We start from the raw sequence: 17,790 nt of genomic DNA on the forward strand, positions 1-17,790 counted from the left end.
CCGTGACTCGATGGAGCGAAGTGTGGGAGCCTACTGAGGATCGGTGAACGTGACTTGGAAGAGTTGAGCTCCAACCTATGCACATTTGACTGTTTAATTATAACAGGCCCTTTTTGTTTTTTTCCTTTACCAACTCTGTAGTTGTTCATGTTCATAAATATACTATCTTTAGTTATATGCCGTGTGCGGTCTGTTACTACATGGCAACGAGTTGTAACAGGGTAGCAAATCACACAAACCGGGGCTTGGGTGGGAGAGACATCTCAATCTCACGGATTTGGCCTGGAGCATGTATACCTCAGACGTAGGAGACCAGAGAACGATGGGTTTCTGGATGCTGAGTTGGGAAACTACCAGCGAGGGCTAACGAGCCAGCCCCTGAGACGTCCGGAGAAGAAAGGGGTTGCACATCTTGCCACACAAGTGTTAGAACAGAGAACAGTACAGCACAGGAACAAGCCCTTTGGCCTAGGATTGAGTCTGGATCAGCGTAGCTGTGATACAGCAGCTCTACTAACTATGCCAGTGCTACCAAAAACAAAACATTACACTCAGTGGCCACTTTATTTGGTACAGGAATGGAAGCCTGTGTGATCTTCTGTTGCTGCTGTAACTCATCCACTTCAAGGTTTTATGTTTTGTCCATTCAGAGATGCTCTTCTGCACACCACTGTTGTAAAGTGTAATTATTTGAGTTACTTTTGCATTTCTCTGAGCTTGAACCAGTCTGGCCATTCTCCTCTAATCTCTCTCATTAACAAGGAACACCATTCTTTGTAAACTTTAGAGACTGTTCTGTGTGAAAATCCCAAAAGATCGGCAGTTTCTGAGATACTCAAGCCACCCTGTCTGGCACCAATAATCATTTCCCAGTCAAAGTCACTTAGATCACATTTCTTCCCCATTCTGATGTTTGGTCTGAACGACGACTGAACCTCTTGACCATGTTGGCATGCTTTTATGCATTGAGCTGCTGGCACATGATTAGCTGGTTAGATAATTGCATTAATGTAAAGTGAATTTAATAAAATGGCCCGAGTATGACTGGAAACTCCGCAGAGTCCCTTCTCTAAATCAGTTAACAACTTTTTGAATTTTAGCTAAGAACAGAAGACAGGCTGATATTTATCCTCCTTCGGAAAAAGGAAGGAAGGAATTAAAGTTGATAAAATTATTTAGAGGCCTTAACAGGAAGGACTTGTTTCCTAGTACTGGAAGAAAATGCCCCACCCCCACTTCTCAAAGGGCAGTAAAGACGAGAATAAACTCTAATTACATTAAATATAATTGAAGGTGTGCTTGATAGACACGGTCTGTTGCACCACTGCTGTGCCAATTTCATATTAATATTAAAAATATATTATTCAAACTCTTAATAGGAAAAGTAAAGTACAAGCATGAGATCATCAGATTGTCAGCTTTGTGACTTCCCTTTGTTCTACAAATCCCACACCCAAGGTTCCACTTTTGAGTGTTAGTCCCAAATTCTTGTATTATTCCCATTTCCGCAGAGTTAAATCCTGTTTCCAATACCCATCTTGCTCCAGTTCCTTCTGTTTTCCAATTAGATTGTTGCACATCAATTTGCCAGTCCAGGTCCATTTTAGTATCCATGCAGCTGGACTACTAGTTGGTATTTGACAATCTCCATCTTTCACTTCAACAACTATGTAGCAACACACACAAAATGTTGGAGGCACTCGGCAGGCCAGGCAGCATCTATGGAAAAAAGTAAACAGTCAATGTTTCGGGCCGAGACTGGAAAAGAAGGGGAGAAGTCAGATTGAGAAGGTGGGGGGAGGGGAGGAAGTAGTATAAGGTAGTAAGTGATGGGTGAAACCGGGAGAGGGAGAGGGGTGAAGTAAAGAGTAGGGAAATTGATCGGTGAAAGAGATAAAGGGCTGGAGAAGAGGAGATCTGATGGGAGAAGACTGAGGACCATGGAAGAAAGGGAAGGGAGAGGAGCACCAGAGGGAGGTGATGGGCAGGTAAGGAAAGAAGGTGTGAGAGGGAAACACAAATGAGTAATGGTGGGGGGGCCGGCAATTACCAGAAGTTCGAGAAATCAGTGTTCGTGCCATCAGGTTGGAGGCTACCCAGGTACTACTATTATGTAGTATCCTCATCACTGGAACTGAGTCAAACAGAAACAGGAGCATGGAGTTTGTTGCTCCTGACAGTTTTCCCACATGGTTCTCATGTCAAAGTCTTACCACACAGATAACTAATCAACTTAACCTAGGCCTTACGATATCTTGTATTACCAAAATAACAACTAATTCTTCTAGAGAAACTCACACAAAAAGCTGGAGAAACTCAGCAGGTCAGGCAGCATCAATGGAAATAAACAAACAGTCAACATTTCAGGCCGAGACCCTTCTTCAGGATCGGAAAGGAATGGGGAAAACACTGGAATGAAAATGTGGAGGGAGGGGAAGGAGGACTAGCTGGAAGGTGATGTGTGAAGCCAGGTGGGTGGGAAAGGTAAAGAGTTGGACAAGAAGGAATTTGACAGGAGAGGAGAGTGGACCATGGGAGAAAAGGAAGGAAGGTACTGGGAGGAGGAACTAACTCCTAAGGCTTTGAACACCTGAATTCTACAGAAGACATTTATTACCATTGAATGCGTCACAATCCATTTCCTGATTTACAATTGTGTAGTCAATTAATGCCTAGATGTGCATTCTTTCAAACATGTTATTAATTTCCATGTACTTTCTGCACATTCTCACAGAATTTCATGGCCATTAACTATTCTTGTACGTGGCAATCTCCAGATGTTCATTTAAACTGGGCACCAACTGTGATGATTGTTTTTAAACCCTTTCACTACTTCACCAAGGACCTCAGACATCACACTGGAAGGAGGCATTAGGATGGCCTCAGATTTAACATTGCCATTAATGTAGAGGAATGAACAGTTTCCTTCAGTGTTATGAATTTTCTATAATTCCATTGCAGTGAATGAGTTCTCAATTTGGCAGATGAATGCTGGGGTCACAGCTATTCACTTCATTAACAGGATAAGACAACATGTGTCCAAGTTTGCTGGTGATACGGATAACATTGAATGCAGTATGAAAGATGGCATTAAATTACAATGAAGTATTAATAAAGCAAATGGATTCAAAAAATGAGTTTATTAATTTGGAACATAGGGTAAAATAGAATTTCCAAGTGTTCAAAATCCATAAATATTGAATGTCTAATGATCGCTAGGGGTGCATGAAAATTGTTTATATTACTAAAATAGCAGTCATACAAGTTACTCAATAAGCCAATTGAAAGCAGTCCTTTGTACCCCAAAGACTAGAGTACACCGGAACAGAAATTGTGCTACAGACTTATAAAGCCCTAATCAAACCCACAAGTGATGTGTGAAATTCTGTCCTTGGAATAAATTATCCTTGCTGGAGAAAAGTGCAGTATTAGTGTACTGTATCTGGATCAAGTGCTAGCTAGTTCACAGAAAGAGTGCAGAAATTAGGGGGTAACTCAGAAGGTGAGGGGCCGATTAGAGCTTTCAAACTTAATTCAAAAATTAGACCAAGGTCATTCACAGCTGTACTTAGGATATACTTCTGCAATCTGCGATTGAAATCTGGATCCCATAAATGGATAGAGAGAAAAAAAAAGTTTTGTAAAAAAGAAAAACAGCGCAAAATGCTGAAGGAACTTAGCAGGTCAGGCAACATCTATGCAAGGGAATAAGAAGTCAACAATTTTGGTCAAGACCCTTCATCAGGAGTTGGCCTGAAACAACTATTTATTCCCCTCCATAGATGCTGCCTGACCTGCTAAGTTCCTCCAGCATTTTGTGTGTTGCTCTGGACCTGCAGAATCTCTTCTGTTTATCAGCTATAAACTCATTGATGATATATTAGGCTTGAGAGGCTAATGGTTTACTATCTTTACATGGTTAAGGATACTGAAAAAGTGCAAGCTCTGGGGGCTGGCTGGTGGCACAATGACATCAGCACTGGACTCTGGAACGGAGGTTCCCGGGTTCGAATCCAGTCGGGGCGGCTCCCGAGTACGCTGGGTTGAGTGTCGAGATCGCAACTCGACCTCGTAAAATAAAGGGAAAAAATACTGCGAAATGGCTGTGTGAGGCGTCACACAGTCTCTCTCTCTCTCCGTGCCTTGTAAAGACATGAAAAAGACATCGTCCTGCCAACATCACATGCACACACGGACATGCAGCTGCACGCACACGCCGAAAAACAAAGAAAAAGTGCAAGCTCTTCAATTTGACCAATTCTACTGAGGCCGTCGTAATGCCTCCTCCCAGCGTGATGTCTGAGATCCTTGGTGAAGTAGTTAAAGGCTTTAAAAACAACCATCCCAGTTAGTGCCCAGTTTAAATGAACATTTGGAGATTGCCACATACAAGAATAGTTAATGGTCCACGAGTTTCTGTAAGAATGCTAAAAAAGTATATGATAATTAATAACATGTTTGATGTATGTGTGGATACAATAGGGTCTTTTAAGAGATTCTTGGATAGGTACATAGAGCTTAGGAAAATAGAGAACTATGTGGTTGGAAATTCTAGGCAGTGTCTAGAGTAGGTTACATGGTTAGCACAACATTGTAGGCTGAAGGCCTGTAAAATGCTGTAGATCATGTTCTAACCCAACTATATACACGCATTCTGAACATACTAATTTTTTAAAATAAAGTACCATGACGGAAGCCTCCTACCAATTCCTGCAAAGTTCTTCATCATTGTCACCCACAATCCTCTGCAATCCCAGTGGTCTTTCCAGGAAGTTGTTCTTCCTCACTGTTTGATGCTTGCTCTTCACATTCCCTGCAAACCTCTGCTTCATTTCTTTCCTCTGGGATACTATCTTCATCTTCTTCCTCAGGGTCTTCATCACTTTTGTCTTCAAGCTCCACAGTTCTTAAACAACATTAAGTGAAAGATACAAAGAAATGTGAATATAACAAAGTATTCTCACAATTTCCATGAGCTTAAAAGTTGCCAGGCATCCTTGAAGTATTATCTTGGGAAGTCACCCCCATTACTGAAAGTCATAAGATCTTGCGACATAGGAACATGGTTCCTAGCTCTTGGGCCCTGGTCCCGTAGTCTCAATTCGATCCATCACAACTATTGTGTACCTTCACACCACAAAAATGCCAGGTTGTACTGGGGGTTCAAAAGCTCCACTCCGAAAGGGAAGTTATTGATTGCAGTGCTCACTTTCCATTAAAGTGTGATGAATTGAGTAGTTAGCAGTTTTGTTTGCTGCCAGTAAGACGTCGCTGAGTTAAGGTTGGGTGGGACTACAACTAAAGGTCATGAGTTAAAGGGTGAAAGGTGTAATGTTTAAGGGGACCATGAGGGAGAATTTCTTCACTCAGAGGGTGGTGAGTGTGGAGCACTTGCAAGTGGTGGTTGCAGGGTTGATGCATTTAAGAGAAATTTGGATAAGTCCATGATGAAAGGGGTATGGAGGGCTGTGGTCCAGGTGCAGATCGATAGGACTAGGCAGATTAATTACTCGTCACAGACTTGATGGGCTGAAGAGCCTATTTCTGTGCTGTAGTGTTCAGTGACTCCATGACTTCAAATTAAATATATATACGGGCTTAGCCCTTACCTTCCAAGCATGGGCCTATTAGGATTGCAGAACTCTTTTCCTGAATCAACATCAAATGGATCTGCAAAAGAGAAATAATTTGAATAACAAAGTCATTTCACATTTTCCAGTTACTTTACATTTGTGAGAGGAGAGGAGAAGATGGCGGCACGACGCAGCGCGCAGCGGCCACTCTGGTGATGAATATCTGTTATTTGTCAAGTAGGGTGCTGTGCACAATCCTGATTTGATGGAGACAGACATGAGAGCACGGAGGAACATCTGGTGAAACTTCTGAAATGCCTGCTTCACTGCCGCTGCTACTGTGTGATCTGAAATCTTCGGAGGGGAAGGCCCTGAGTCCTCGGCTTTGCTTGTTGCTCGGCGGCAGAGATGGTACTCGGTGTCGGAGGGCTGGTCGGAGGCTTGAAGTTTTCGGATGGACTCAAGAGTCAGCTGTGGTCGGGTGCTTCCAGGGTGCTGCATCGGCAAGTTTGCAGTGCCGGAGGCTCATGGCAGAGAGAGTTTCTTCTTTCTACCGTCTGCGTGAGATGTTGGGGCTATCAGGACTTTGAGACTTTTTTTTTACCGTGCCCATGGTCTGTTCTTTATCAAATTATGGTATTGCTTTGCACTGTTGTAACTATATGTTATAATTATGTGGTTTTTGTCAGTTTTAGTCTTGGTCAGTCCTGTGTTTCTTGTGATATCATTCTGGAGGAACATGGTATCATTTCTTAATGCATGCATCTCTAAATGACAATAAACGAGGACTGAGCGTCCTCATAATCTAATCTAATTTCCCTTGAAAGTGCAAGCTCTCACTGGATTTCATTAGTGTCCCAACAGAGGAAAGCACAGTTACTGCTCCAGTTTACCAGCCAGACACACCTACTGGAAGAGGAGCAAACTCTATCAATACTCGGTCATAAAAGGACCATAGAGACTGTACCTACACAGAACAAATACTTCCAGAGAAGGCAGTGTATAAGATGAGTTTTACCTTCCACTTCTTCTGGCTCTTGTTTCGCAGCAAGCCATTCCTGCTCAGCCTGTTGGACCTCCACCTCATTCTGGCACATACTATACTTTGTCAAGACTATTTGATTCAGTTCCAAGAAAGTTTTGCCCCATTTGAACTTCTTCAGTAGAATATCAGCCAGTTCTGGAAACCCTGCAAGAATCAAACACTATTACCAGGATAAGTCAGTCTTCTCTCCAAATTTTAATCTCTCAAACCCATCCTTATACGCCCATAACCTGCTTCAATTCCTTCCTCCTTCCCATTTCTGCAACAATACCCTTGTACAACCTTCAGGTACTATGTTTCATAACTCTCCTCTTGTCTTGAAGCATAACACTACCATTCTCCATGACCAGGCTAGTTCTTTTCGCCAGTTATGCTCTACTCCAAGACGACAGCAACATTCTTTCACTGTCCTTCCTGGGTACTGCATCCAATCTGCGCTCAGAAACAAGAAAACGCAGGATTCTGTTTGGCTACAATCCCTTCCATAATCTTACTACCACCTCTCTGTCCCCAATGACTGCTACGAATCACAAAGCCCATGCAGCTCCGTCGGATGGGAGATCAGAACTGATGAATGGACACATCTGAAACTCATTCAACACAGCTCCTCCAACTTACCCACAATGAAGAAGGTGGCGGCAAAAGCCTCCACACAGGAAAGCTTGCAGGGTCGCCCGTAGTTCACTGGATTAGCAGCAACGAGGTGTGGCAACAGCCGGAGGTGTCTGCCCTTCATCCTTGAGAACGGAGTCTCCGTTAGTTTAGCCCAGGAACAATCGATGACGGCCACACCCCGCTGCTCCACAATCTCTCTGGAGGGGTACAAAATGCAAAACTAGGCAGACAGAATATTAGACAGTGTAGCAAGGGTCTTATTCTGTACTGTGCCTGTGCTGGGGATCAACTCCAAACAAACCTAACAGCAAAATACTACAGGAGCTGGTAGCTTGAAATGCAAACGTGTGTGCTAGAAATACTCAGAGGTTCAGACAATACCGACAGAGAAAGAAAGAATATTAATTCTTTAGGTGAACAACGTTTGCATCAGAACTGAAAAACGTTATAAGTCAGAGAAGTCATTGCAGATGCAGTTCAACATGGATGATTGAGAAGTTTCCCACTTTGGTAAGAAAAAAAGGAAAGACAAAAAGTAATACCAATAATACTGGGAAATACAAACCCCATTTCCAGAAAAGTTGGGATATTTTCCAAAGTGCAATAAAAACAAAAACCTGTGATATGTTAATTCACATGAACCTTTATTTAACTGACAAAAGTACAAAAAGATTTTCAAAAGTTTTACTGACCAACTTAATTGTATTTTGTAAACATACACAAATTTAGAATTTGATGGCTGCAACACACTCAACAAAAGTTGGGACAGAGTTAAAATAAGATTGAAAAGTGCACAGAATATTCAAGTAACACCAGTTTGGAAGACTCCACACTAAGCAGGCTAATTGGTAGCAGGTGAGGTATCATGACTGGGTATAAAAGTAGCGTCCATCAAAGGCTCAGTCTTTGCAAGAGATGTTTTTATTGCATTTTGGAAAATATCCCAACTTTTCTGGAAATGGGGTTTGTATTTATCTACAAAGGGGTCTGGGTATCATTGTATACAATTTACTGAAAATAATGAGACAGGTACAGCACGAAGTTGAGGAAATTAATACGTTGGCCAACATCGCAGAAGCAAGGATATCTTCCTATAATTAGACAAAGCCTCCGGTGAAACTGCATTTAAGAGTATTGCAAGCATTTGAAGCCTCCTTATCCAACAATTTACCAGACTGATTTGTGGCACTGTCATACAAGGGGAAATAGGGTGAACTAGGCCTGTATTTCATTAGCATTTAGGACAGGACATCACATTTACACTAAACTAGGGCCAGATTGAATGCAGGAATGACTTTCCCCTTGTTTGGACATGGTAGAATTGCCTTGAACCAGGATACATGGCAAGACATTTTGGAGATGAGAAATTCCTTCACACAGGTAATGGTAAACCTGTGGATTCCAATAACAAAGAAGGCAATGAAACTACGTCACTGAATATATTTAAGGGAACAGATCTCCAGACACAAATGGAATCAAAAGATATGGGAAGTGATCAAGAATGTGGTAATGAGATGGATTAGCCAGTAAGGGGATCAACAGGGCAACCCCACAGGGCAAAACTACCAACTCCTACGCTTTGTACAATGTTTGGAGAGCTGTGCTCAGACACAAAAAAAAATTGAAACAGGACTCAAGAATCTCAAGTCTATCCAAGAGCAGGCATAACTTCCAGGGCCAGAGGCAGCTTAGCAGACCGTATAACGTTATGACAGCCCCAGTGACCAGAGTTCAATTCTGCCACTGCCTGTAAGGAGCTTGCATTTTTCCCCATGACCCAATGGGTTTCCTCTGGGTACTCTGGTTTCCTCCTGTTATGGGGTTCATATTTGCTGTGGACTGTCACTTTAAGGCACAAGAGAGGAACCGAGACTGACTTTTGGACACTGTTTGAGCTGTTACAGAGAGAGGGATGAAGCCTGCCTTGAGATGGTGTTTATACCTGTTCGTGAGTTCTTAGAGAGAGAGAACAACGAACAGCTCGTGAGTGGTCATGGTAACCGACGGCAACGTTATGTGATGGACAGCTGGTGTTCAGCATGCTGAGATAAATATAAGGTCAGCTGGTTGTTAGACAGACACATGGTTTTGGACACTGGATGAACTTTATTGTGCCCACAGAAAGGTGGGTTTTTGGAGGATCGATCAGTCGCTGTTGCAGTGTGGACAAGGGATGACTGGTGGGAAGTTATTAGTGTGGCCAACCCTCGCCTGGGTTGATAACTTAACCACAAAAGACGGTCTCCTTTTCGTGGTCACATTCAGTGACTTCTAAAGGATTTCAGAGGACAACGGAGAATCGACGGCATCTGCTTACCTGAAGAAAAAACCCCTCTCTCTCTCTCTCCAACACTACTCAACTCAATAATACGAACTGAATTCTACCTATCATCGTAAGACTGTATCCAATTACCTCCTAAGCTCGAAGAAGCCTGGTGTTATTACTTCCACGCTTATATATAATCATTGCTAACCTGGTTGATATATCTGAATTTATATTACTGTATTGTGTAGTTACTAATAAACGAGCTTTAGTAAATAGCAATACCAGACTCCAGCTGTTTTTCATTTCTGCTGGTTCTTTAACCCATTATGGGGTACGTAACACTCCCACATTCCAAAGATGTACAGACTAGAAGATTCATTGGTCATATGGGTGTAATTGGGTGGCACTGGCTCATTGGACCAGAAGGGCCTGTCACTGTGATGTGTCTCTTAATAATAAAAAATAAAAATGTGTTACCCAAAAGGCTCCACACACATACAATACTTAAGTTTGCCGGTCAAGATCTGACATGTAGAGAACAGGGCCGGCCTGCAACACTCGCAATCTGTGATCACAAGAAGCAAACCATGCAGCACCATTGATAACTGAGCACCACTCAAGGACAGTAGCAATGCTCAGTCTATGGACAATTTTCAAGCTCTAAGTGGTCTAACATGGCTTAATGGATGTTGTGTTTACCTGTCAGAAGGGGAGACGTATGTGGTTCCTACAGGAGACAGAACTAGTCCGCTGAATCTCTCGTTGATGTACAGGTTGCGGACAAACCCTTTGCGAATAAGTTTCCTGCCTGTACATCTTTTTGGATCACAGTGTCCCAATTCCCACATAGCCAGTGGGCATGGGAAGCGGAATTTCGGGCACATTCCATCCTCGGATACCCCATTAGCAGCAGCTGAAAAAAAAAATCAGATACCATGGAGCTAGAGACCAACATGTGCACACACGCACGCGCAAGAGATACTGCAGTAGCAGCAACCGAAAAAATATTTGAAACTCAAGACAGAGTGAGACGGAGTAACACACACAAAATGCTGGAAGAATGATGTAGGTCAGGCAGCGTCTATGGAGGGAAATGAACTATTGACATTTCAGGCAGAGAGCCTTCATTAGGACTGGAAAAGAAGGGGGCAGAACCAGAATAAAAAGGTGAAGGGGAGGAGCACAAGCTGGCAGGTGGGAGGCGAGTCCAAATGAGAGGTGAAAAGAGGAATGAAAGGAAATTATGTGAGAAGTCAGTGGGTGATCGGTGGAAGGGGCAAAGCGGAATCTGAATCAGGAGGATGGGAGACCATGGAATGAGGGAAGCAGGAGAGGAACCAGATGGAGGAAATGGACAAGTTGTCAGGGTAGGAGAAGGGGAAGAGAGGGGGTGAGGGGTCACAGGAATAAAGGAAAAGGGGAGAGGGAGGAAAAGAGGAAGGTGAAGTGCTGCCTCACCTGGAAGCATTGTTTAGGGCCCTGAAAGGTGATGACAGGGGTGGTTTAGGGGCAGGTACAGGTGCAGCGTTAAGCATGGTTGAAGGAACAAGTGTTCAGAGAGAGATTGGAGGGATAGTACGAGCAGACAAGGGAGTTGCGGAGAGAGTCATCCCAGCAGAAAACCTGAACATGGGTTGTGTAGGGAATGTGTGCCTGGTGGTAGAATCCTGTTGTAGACGACAAAAGTCACAGACAATATCATGTTTGATGCAGTCTCATGGAGAGCTAAGTGAGGACAAGGGAATTCTTATCCAGTTATATTAATAGTGGGGTGGGAGATGAAATGAGGGCAGATGTGCGGGAAATAGAGGACAGAATTGATTGCAGTGGAAGGGAAACCCCATTTTCTGATAAAAAGAGGACAGATGTCCTGGAATGCAAAGCTGTATCATGAAGACAGATATGGCAGAGGTAGAGGAACTGAGGACAAGGAAAAACATTTTTTCCAAGTGACAAGGTGGGAAGAACTATCACCAAGATATCTGTGGGAGTCAGTGCGTTTGTAAAAGATGTCAGTGGACAATCCGCCTCCAGTGATGAAGACAGAGAGAGCAAGAAAGAAGAGAGAGGTGTCAATGATGGACCAAGTAAATCTGAGGACATGGTAGAAGTCGGGGGCAAAGTTAAAGAAACTGATGAGTCCAACATGGGTGCAGGAAGCAGCCCCAATGTAGCTGTCTAAATAACGAAAAACAGTTGTGGACCGTTTCCAGTGTAATACATAGACTTTGTCCACATAGCTGATGAAAATTCAGGCAGAGCTAGAGCCCAAAACAACACCTATGGTTTGGAAGAAGTGGGGGGCAGCTGAAGGAAAATTTGTTGAGACGGAGGGTGGAAGTGAAGGTGAACTGATAGGGTCCACTGTCCAGAAAGAAGCTGAGGGATGGAAGTGTACAGGGACAGGACATCCATGGCAAAAGTTAGGGTGGTCAGGGCTGGGGAACAGAAAGTCAAGGTGAAGGAGAACATGTGAAGTGTCATCATAGATATATGTGGGAAGGGACTGCACCAAGAGGGCAAAAGTGAGTCAAGATATGCGGACACAAGTTCAGAAACATGGAACTGCCAGGGCAATTAGGTACTGAAATGAGCAGTCCAAGGTGGCTGTATGTGGGAGATCTCCAAAGGTGACATGGTTAGTAATGATGACAATGGCCTGAAGCTTCTCAGTGATATCCTGATACAGAGGTGGTGTCGGAGAGCTGCCGTCGCTCCTCAGAATGGTAGAGGTTGGTTTGCCAGACTACAACAGCACCACACTTGTCTGTAGGTTTGATGTTTCCCCGATTCCTGTAACAACCCTCAGCCCTTTCCTTCCCCTCTCCACCCTCAACCTACCATTACCTTCCTCTAGAAGGATCTCCTTCCCTTTATTCCATGATCTATTGTCCTTGCTTATCAGAATCCTCCCTCTTCAGCCCTTTGCCTTTTCAACCAATCACCTCATATCATTCTTTTTCAACACCCATCTACCTATCCCCTCTCACCTGGACTCACCTATTCCTGCCAACCTGTGCTCCTCCCCATTCCCAGACCTTTTTGTTCTGGTTTTTGTCCTCTTCCCTTCCGATCATGATGAAGAGTCTCAGCCCGAAATGTCAACTGTTCACATCCCTGTACAAATGCAATCTGACCTGCTGGCTTCCTCCAGTGAGTGTAGGTACAGTATCTCAGTATTTTCAGCACCTGAAGGATCTCCACAGAGAAGGATTGACCAATCTGGTTACATTCCACTATCTTACTAGAAAAGGAGGCAGAAAATGACCAACACCATGATAAAGAGCTTATCAGTGCAATCAAAATCAAAGTCTGAACACTGTCTGCATTAGCCACACACACACGATGCAGAAGGCCAAGGAATAAACAGCATTTCCCTACTAAGCTTTGCTTCGTATTGCGCTAGGACATGGTAACAATCATGTACCTTCTAGTGCATTTTTAAGATCGTCTTCAAATGACTCTAAAGATCGGCCCTTCTCCCTATGGCGAACATCTTTCCATTTCAGAGGAGCATTCTCTCTTTTCGGTTTCTTCCGTCCCATCTGAAGAGGAGTGGTTGCAATAGAATTAAAGGTGTTGACAGCGCAGGGAATGCAGCTAACACAACATTTCATGAAATAAAAATACACAAAATTAAAGAGAACCTAGGCAGACAGCCCATGAAATAAGATCATCGACAAGAAAACTATGCATCGCTTTGTTCACTAACTCCATTCTGTATCTGAGAATTTATCGATCTGACTGGAATACAAAGTCTTAGAACACTGAGCAGGCCCTTCAGCTCAGTGTGTCTGGGTCAACTTTCAAGCACCGAACTACACTGATCTATAGCAGTCTTGGCCCAATCTCATCCCAAAGCCTCGATGCCACAGCATTTTGTGCATTTATCTGAATTCTCAAATGTTAAGAGTACAGTACATTTAGCATTAGGCAGTGCATTTCAGATTTTAACCAGTTCTGGGTGAAAAAATTATTTGCCACATATGCTTTAAATCTCCTACTGTTACCTTAACACATGTGCCCTCTGGTTATGAACCTCATTGTTAAACCAATAAGCATGTCACTATGTACCCTTGCTATGCTCTTCATGATTCACTGTACCTCAATCCAGATTCATTTATCGGGTGTACATACAATGAAATGCACTGCCTGCATTAAAACCAGCACAACCCAAGGACATGCTGGGGGGCAACCAGCAAATATTGCCATACATTCTGGTGCCAACACATCATGCCCACAATGCTTGGCAGAAAAAACACAGAACACAGCATGCAACAAAACAACAATAGCAAAACAAGCCCCTTTCCTCTCTCCCACCTACACAGACAGTCCTCCAGTGAACTTGCAAACAGGCATTCCAGTCAGCCATCCAACCTTCTCCAGGACAAAGAAGCCAAATCCAGCTGAAGCACCCTCCTAAGTAAAATCTGAATGAACCTCCTCTGCACTATTTCCAGTTCAATCACATTCTTCCTAAAATACACACAGTATTCCTTTATAGCCTATCTAATGACACTGAATATCAAAGATTTTGCTTCCTGAATACTTCTGGGTGTATTTTATGGATTTTGGGCTGCTGATCATAAAAATCACCATGAAATTTCCCTATCATACAACCATATAACAATTACAGCACAGAAACAGGCCATCTCGCCCCTTCTAGTCCGTGCTGAACACTTACTTTCACCTAGTCCCACTGACCTGCACTCAACCCATAACCCTCCATTCCTTTCCTGTCCATATATCTATCCAATTTAACTTTAAATGACAACATTGAACCTGCCTCAACCACTTCTGCTGGAAGCTCGTTCCACACAGCTACCACTCTCTGAGTAAAGAAGTTCCCCCTCATGTTACCCCTAAACCTTTGCCCTTTAACTCTCAACTCATGTCCTCTTGTTTGTATCTCCCCTATTCTCAATGGAAAAAGCCCATCCATGTCAACTCTACCTATCCCCCTTATAATTTTAAATACCTCTATCAAGTCCCCCTTCAACCTTCTACACTCCAAAGAATAAAGACCCAACTTGTTCAACCTTTCTCTGTAACTTAGGTAATGAAACCTAGGTAATATTCTAGTAAATCTTCTCTGTACTCTCTCTATTTTGTTGACATCTTTCCTACAATTCGGTGACCAGAACTGTACACAATACTCCAAATTTGGCCTTACCAATGCTTTGCACAATTTTAACATTACATCCCAACTCCTATACTCAATGCTCTGATTTATAAAGGCCAGCATACCAAAAGCTTTCTTCACCACCCTATCCACATGAGATTCCACCTTCAGGGAACTATACACCATTATTCCTAGATCCCTCTGTTCTACTGCATTCTTCAATGCCCTACCATTTACCATGGATGTCCTATTTTGATTAGTCCTACCAAAATGTAACACCTCACATTTATCAGCATTAAACTCCAGCTGCCATTTTTCAGCCCACTCTTCTAACTGGCCTAAATCTCTCTGCAAGCTTTGAAAACCTTCCTCATCATCCACAACACCACCTATTTTAGTATCATCTGCATACTTACTAATCCAATTTACCACCCCATCATCCAGATCATTAATGTATATGACAAACAACATTGGACCCAGTACAGATCCCTGAGGCACACCGGTCTCCAATCTGACAAACAGTTATCCACCACTACTCTCTGGAGTCTCCCATCCAGCCACTGCTCATTATCATGCACCATTAAAAAAAATCACCTATATTTTTTATTTCAATTCATAATTCAAGTCAGAATAACTGCTACCAAGATTAAGGACCACAAATCAAACAGATCATTGACAGGCAATTCGAAAAACATCTAGTGGAACCAGAGAAAATCTAATGGAAGGCATTCAAGGATGTTGAAAGTTTTCTTGCAACTACAGAGCACCAAACTACCTGCAGCTGGTTGACAACTTGCTTCAACCATACAAAACCATGAAGTGCAACATGTCACTAAGATTCATTTTGTGTATTCCCATTTAGATTTCTTCCCTGCAAATCTTGGTGCTGTCAGTGACGAGCATGATGAAAGGTTTCACCAGGATATTGCCATCATGGAGAAACGGTATCAGGGCACTGATTATTGGTGGATACTTCAGCGAGAAGCCTCGACACTAAGACCAAATCAAATTCAGCAACAAAATATTTTTAGCTTAGTTGAACTATTGCAAAGGCTCAGCACCATTATGCAATTAAACACATTATATCCAATAAAAGTTAATTTCTTGTTTCTCCAAATTCCTACATGATACAAGTGGTCTGAAATTATATTTGTGTTCAGCTTCAGGCAGTCTATAATAAACAAAAAATGACTGAGGAAGCAACACTTTTGAAAAGATTTGTTCTCCAATATTGTTAATATGGTTGCAGCACACAGACTCCCTGCTCTTACATTCTGTACGCAGGCTAATGACAGCAAGTATACCACGTGCCTTCTCAATCACTCTTCACTCGTGCTTGGGCATGCACATTAAGATCCCACTGTTCCTTTGACTTCCTGCAGACCTGCTATTCGGTATGTACATTTTAACCGTATTAGTTATCCCAAAATACATTACCTCACATTTTTCAGCTTTAAATTTAACCTGTCTTTCCTCTGTCCATCTTATCAACTGATCAATATTATTCCGTAGCCAAAGACTAACCTCCCATCTGAAAACTTACTAAAGATCTAAAGAAGGGTTAGCTTTATTTGCCACATGTACATTGAAACATACAGTACATACATACAGCTTGCACCAAATCAAATCAGCGAGGACTGTGCTGGGCACACACACATACATCTGGCACCAACTTAGCATGTACCCTAACCTATACATCTTTGGAATTTACTAATCACAGCCCCTACATTCACATTCAGATGGCTAAGGTATCCAACAAATTGCAAGCATCCCAGAACCAATCAATTGCTGGTCATAAGCTTACAAAAAGAACCCTACCTCCTGTAACCACCCAACTTTGATCCAATTTGCCAAACAAGCCGTTGCCTGGAGAACCCATCTTCCACATGGTAATTTGTAACTTATTAAGGTCTGTGGTTCCTTAAGGTTGTCATAGCTGGGGTGGTAATGGGGACAAGCTCCTACTACCTGTTAAATACTCCCAATGGAGTGCATCTCAAATAACCTCTGACAACCAAGCCCAACTCTGGCCTTCACATGTGACTTAGCTACAAAGCCCAGCAGAACTGTTTTTACTGACAGAAGGGGCAAAGGCAGGTTACTGGCACCTTAAAACCAGTCGCTTCGGGCAATTGGGGTTCGCTGGGTTGTGGCTGGTAGCTCATCTAGAAGCAAAGTTCTGATCTCAAACTTCCGCTTGCTTTGTGGCTATACTCATTCACGGGGAAGGCTTCGGGAGTGAACCCCGAGGAAAAATCCAGAGATGACGGCCTTGCAGCAGGTAAGTTCAATGCTGACTGCCAACCGAGCATTCCTGTGACGCCACTGGTGCCAAACTGCATTAGTCCTCTGCCGTTCCTTTGGATTAATCAGCTGTGTGGAAAGGGGGAACCTGCTGCATGGCCAGCAGATGGCTCTCCATATTGTACTGCCCAGACTTGGGTACGACAGCTGGTACGCAACATCCGTGGTCGACACCGACCATCGGCGGGCCTCAACTAAGGTCTATGTAAACAGCATCAATCACAATTCCCTCTTCCATACAATGGATAACTCCACAAAATAATAAATTAGTCAAACAAGGCCAACCTCGATCACTCCCCCAAAAGAACAAGCTGCTGGAGAATCCTAGCATACAAGTCTGCATCTGCGGATGCAAAAAAATTACCCTGCAGGTAAAACCCTGCATCAGGACTGAGAGATTGTTCCTTTGGCCTGTGACTGGCCCTATTCTTTCGCTGGTTACCTTCTTGCCCATAACATACTCTCGGGTGTTTCGGGATTTCCCTTACTCTTTCTGCCGCTGAATTCTGCGTCTCGCCTTCGCATTACTTTTTACGTGGGCCACGCACACAAATGCAAGCCTGCGAAACCAGGCCACGCCGTGTGACTGACAGTCATGGGCAGAGCATTCCACAGCCTCAGCGGCCTGCTCACCACGCCAAGCACCTTTATTTCACCGGCGTTAAGTTGGAGTTGTAACCCACCCCCGTACGGAAACTCGTCCACGGCAGCAACGCGCCACGAAACCCCTTCTTCCCCGGTCAGACTCGCCAGAGACCGAGGCCCCAGTGGACCCACCCCCAGGGCCGCTCCACCAATCCGACCGTCCCTTCCTATCTCCGACCAATCACTGCAAGGCTTGCTCGACGTCACCCTTTATGTCCGG

General features: G+C 43.4%; 1 protein-coding gene across 8 annotated transcripts; it reads right to left on the bottom strand.

The window, feature by feature from the left end:
- Window positions 1-557: 557 nt before the first annotated feature.
- Window positions 558-17,714, bottom strand: tsr3 (TSR3 ribosome maturation factor). Of its 8 annotated transcripts, none has more exons than XM_063058749.1 (8): window positions 16,730-17,322; window positions 12,927-13,044; window positions 10,199-10,412; window positions 7,237-7,430; window positions 6,592-6,762; window positions 5,610-5,670; window positions 4,705-4,912; window positions 558-1,719 (listed from the first exon to the last, which is right to left on the bottom strand). In XM_063058749.1, the coding sequence occupies exons 1-7, from the start codon at window positions 16,784-16,786 to the stop codon at window positions 4,732-4,734; spliced, it is 996 nt and encodes a 331-aa protein (XP_062914819.1). In that variant the 5' UTR covers window positions 16,787-17,322; the 3' UTR covers window positions 558-1,719; window positions 4,705-4,731. The 8 variants fall into 8 exon arrangements, with proteins under 8 accessions (XP_062914819.1, XP_062914824.1, XP_062914826.1 ...); XM_063058754.1 differs by lacking the exon at window positions 16,730-17,322 and adding an exon at window positions 17,571-17,669 and having other exon boundaries at window positions 559-1,719; XM_063058756.1 differs by lacking the exon at window positions 16,730-17,322 and adding an exon at window positions 17,582-17,598 and having other exon boundaries at window positions 559-1,719.
- Between the last annotated feature and the right edge of the window lie 76 nt (window positions 17,715-17,790).

This window comes from Mobula hypostoma, chromosome 9 (assembly GCF_963921235.1).
Source record: "Mobula hypostoma chromosome 9, sMobHyp1.1, whole genome shotgun sequence".
Classification (NCBI taxonomy): Eukaryota; Metazoa; Chordata; class Chondrichthyes; order Myliobatiformes; family Myliobatidae; genus Mobula; species Mobula hypostoma.

Bases quoted from the DNA above. Each gene is read 5' to 3' on its own strand.
- tsr3 (XM_063058749.1), bottom strand. From the start codon at position 16,786: ATGAGCTACCAGCCACAACCCAGCGAACCCCAATTGCCCGAAGCGACT. The intron at 7,431-10,198 runs GTAAACACAACA...GTACCCCTCCAG, and splicing joins TACGTCTCCCCTTCTGACAG to AGAGATTGTGGAGCAGCGGG. The intron at 6,763-7,236 runs GTAAGTTGGAGG...TGATTCTTGCAG, and splicing joins CGCCACCTTCTTCATTGTGG to GGTTTCCAGAACTGGCTGAT.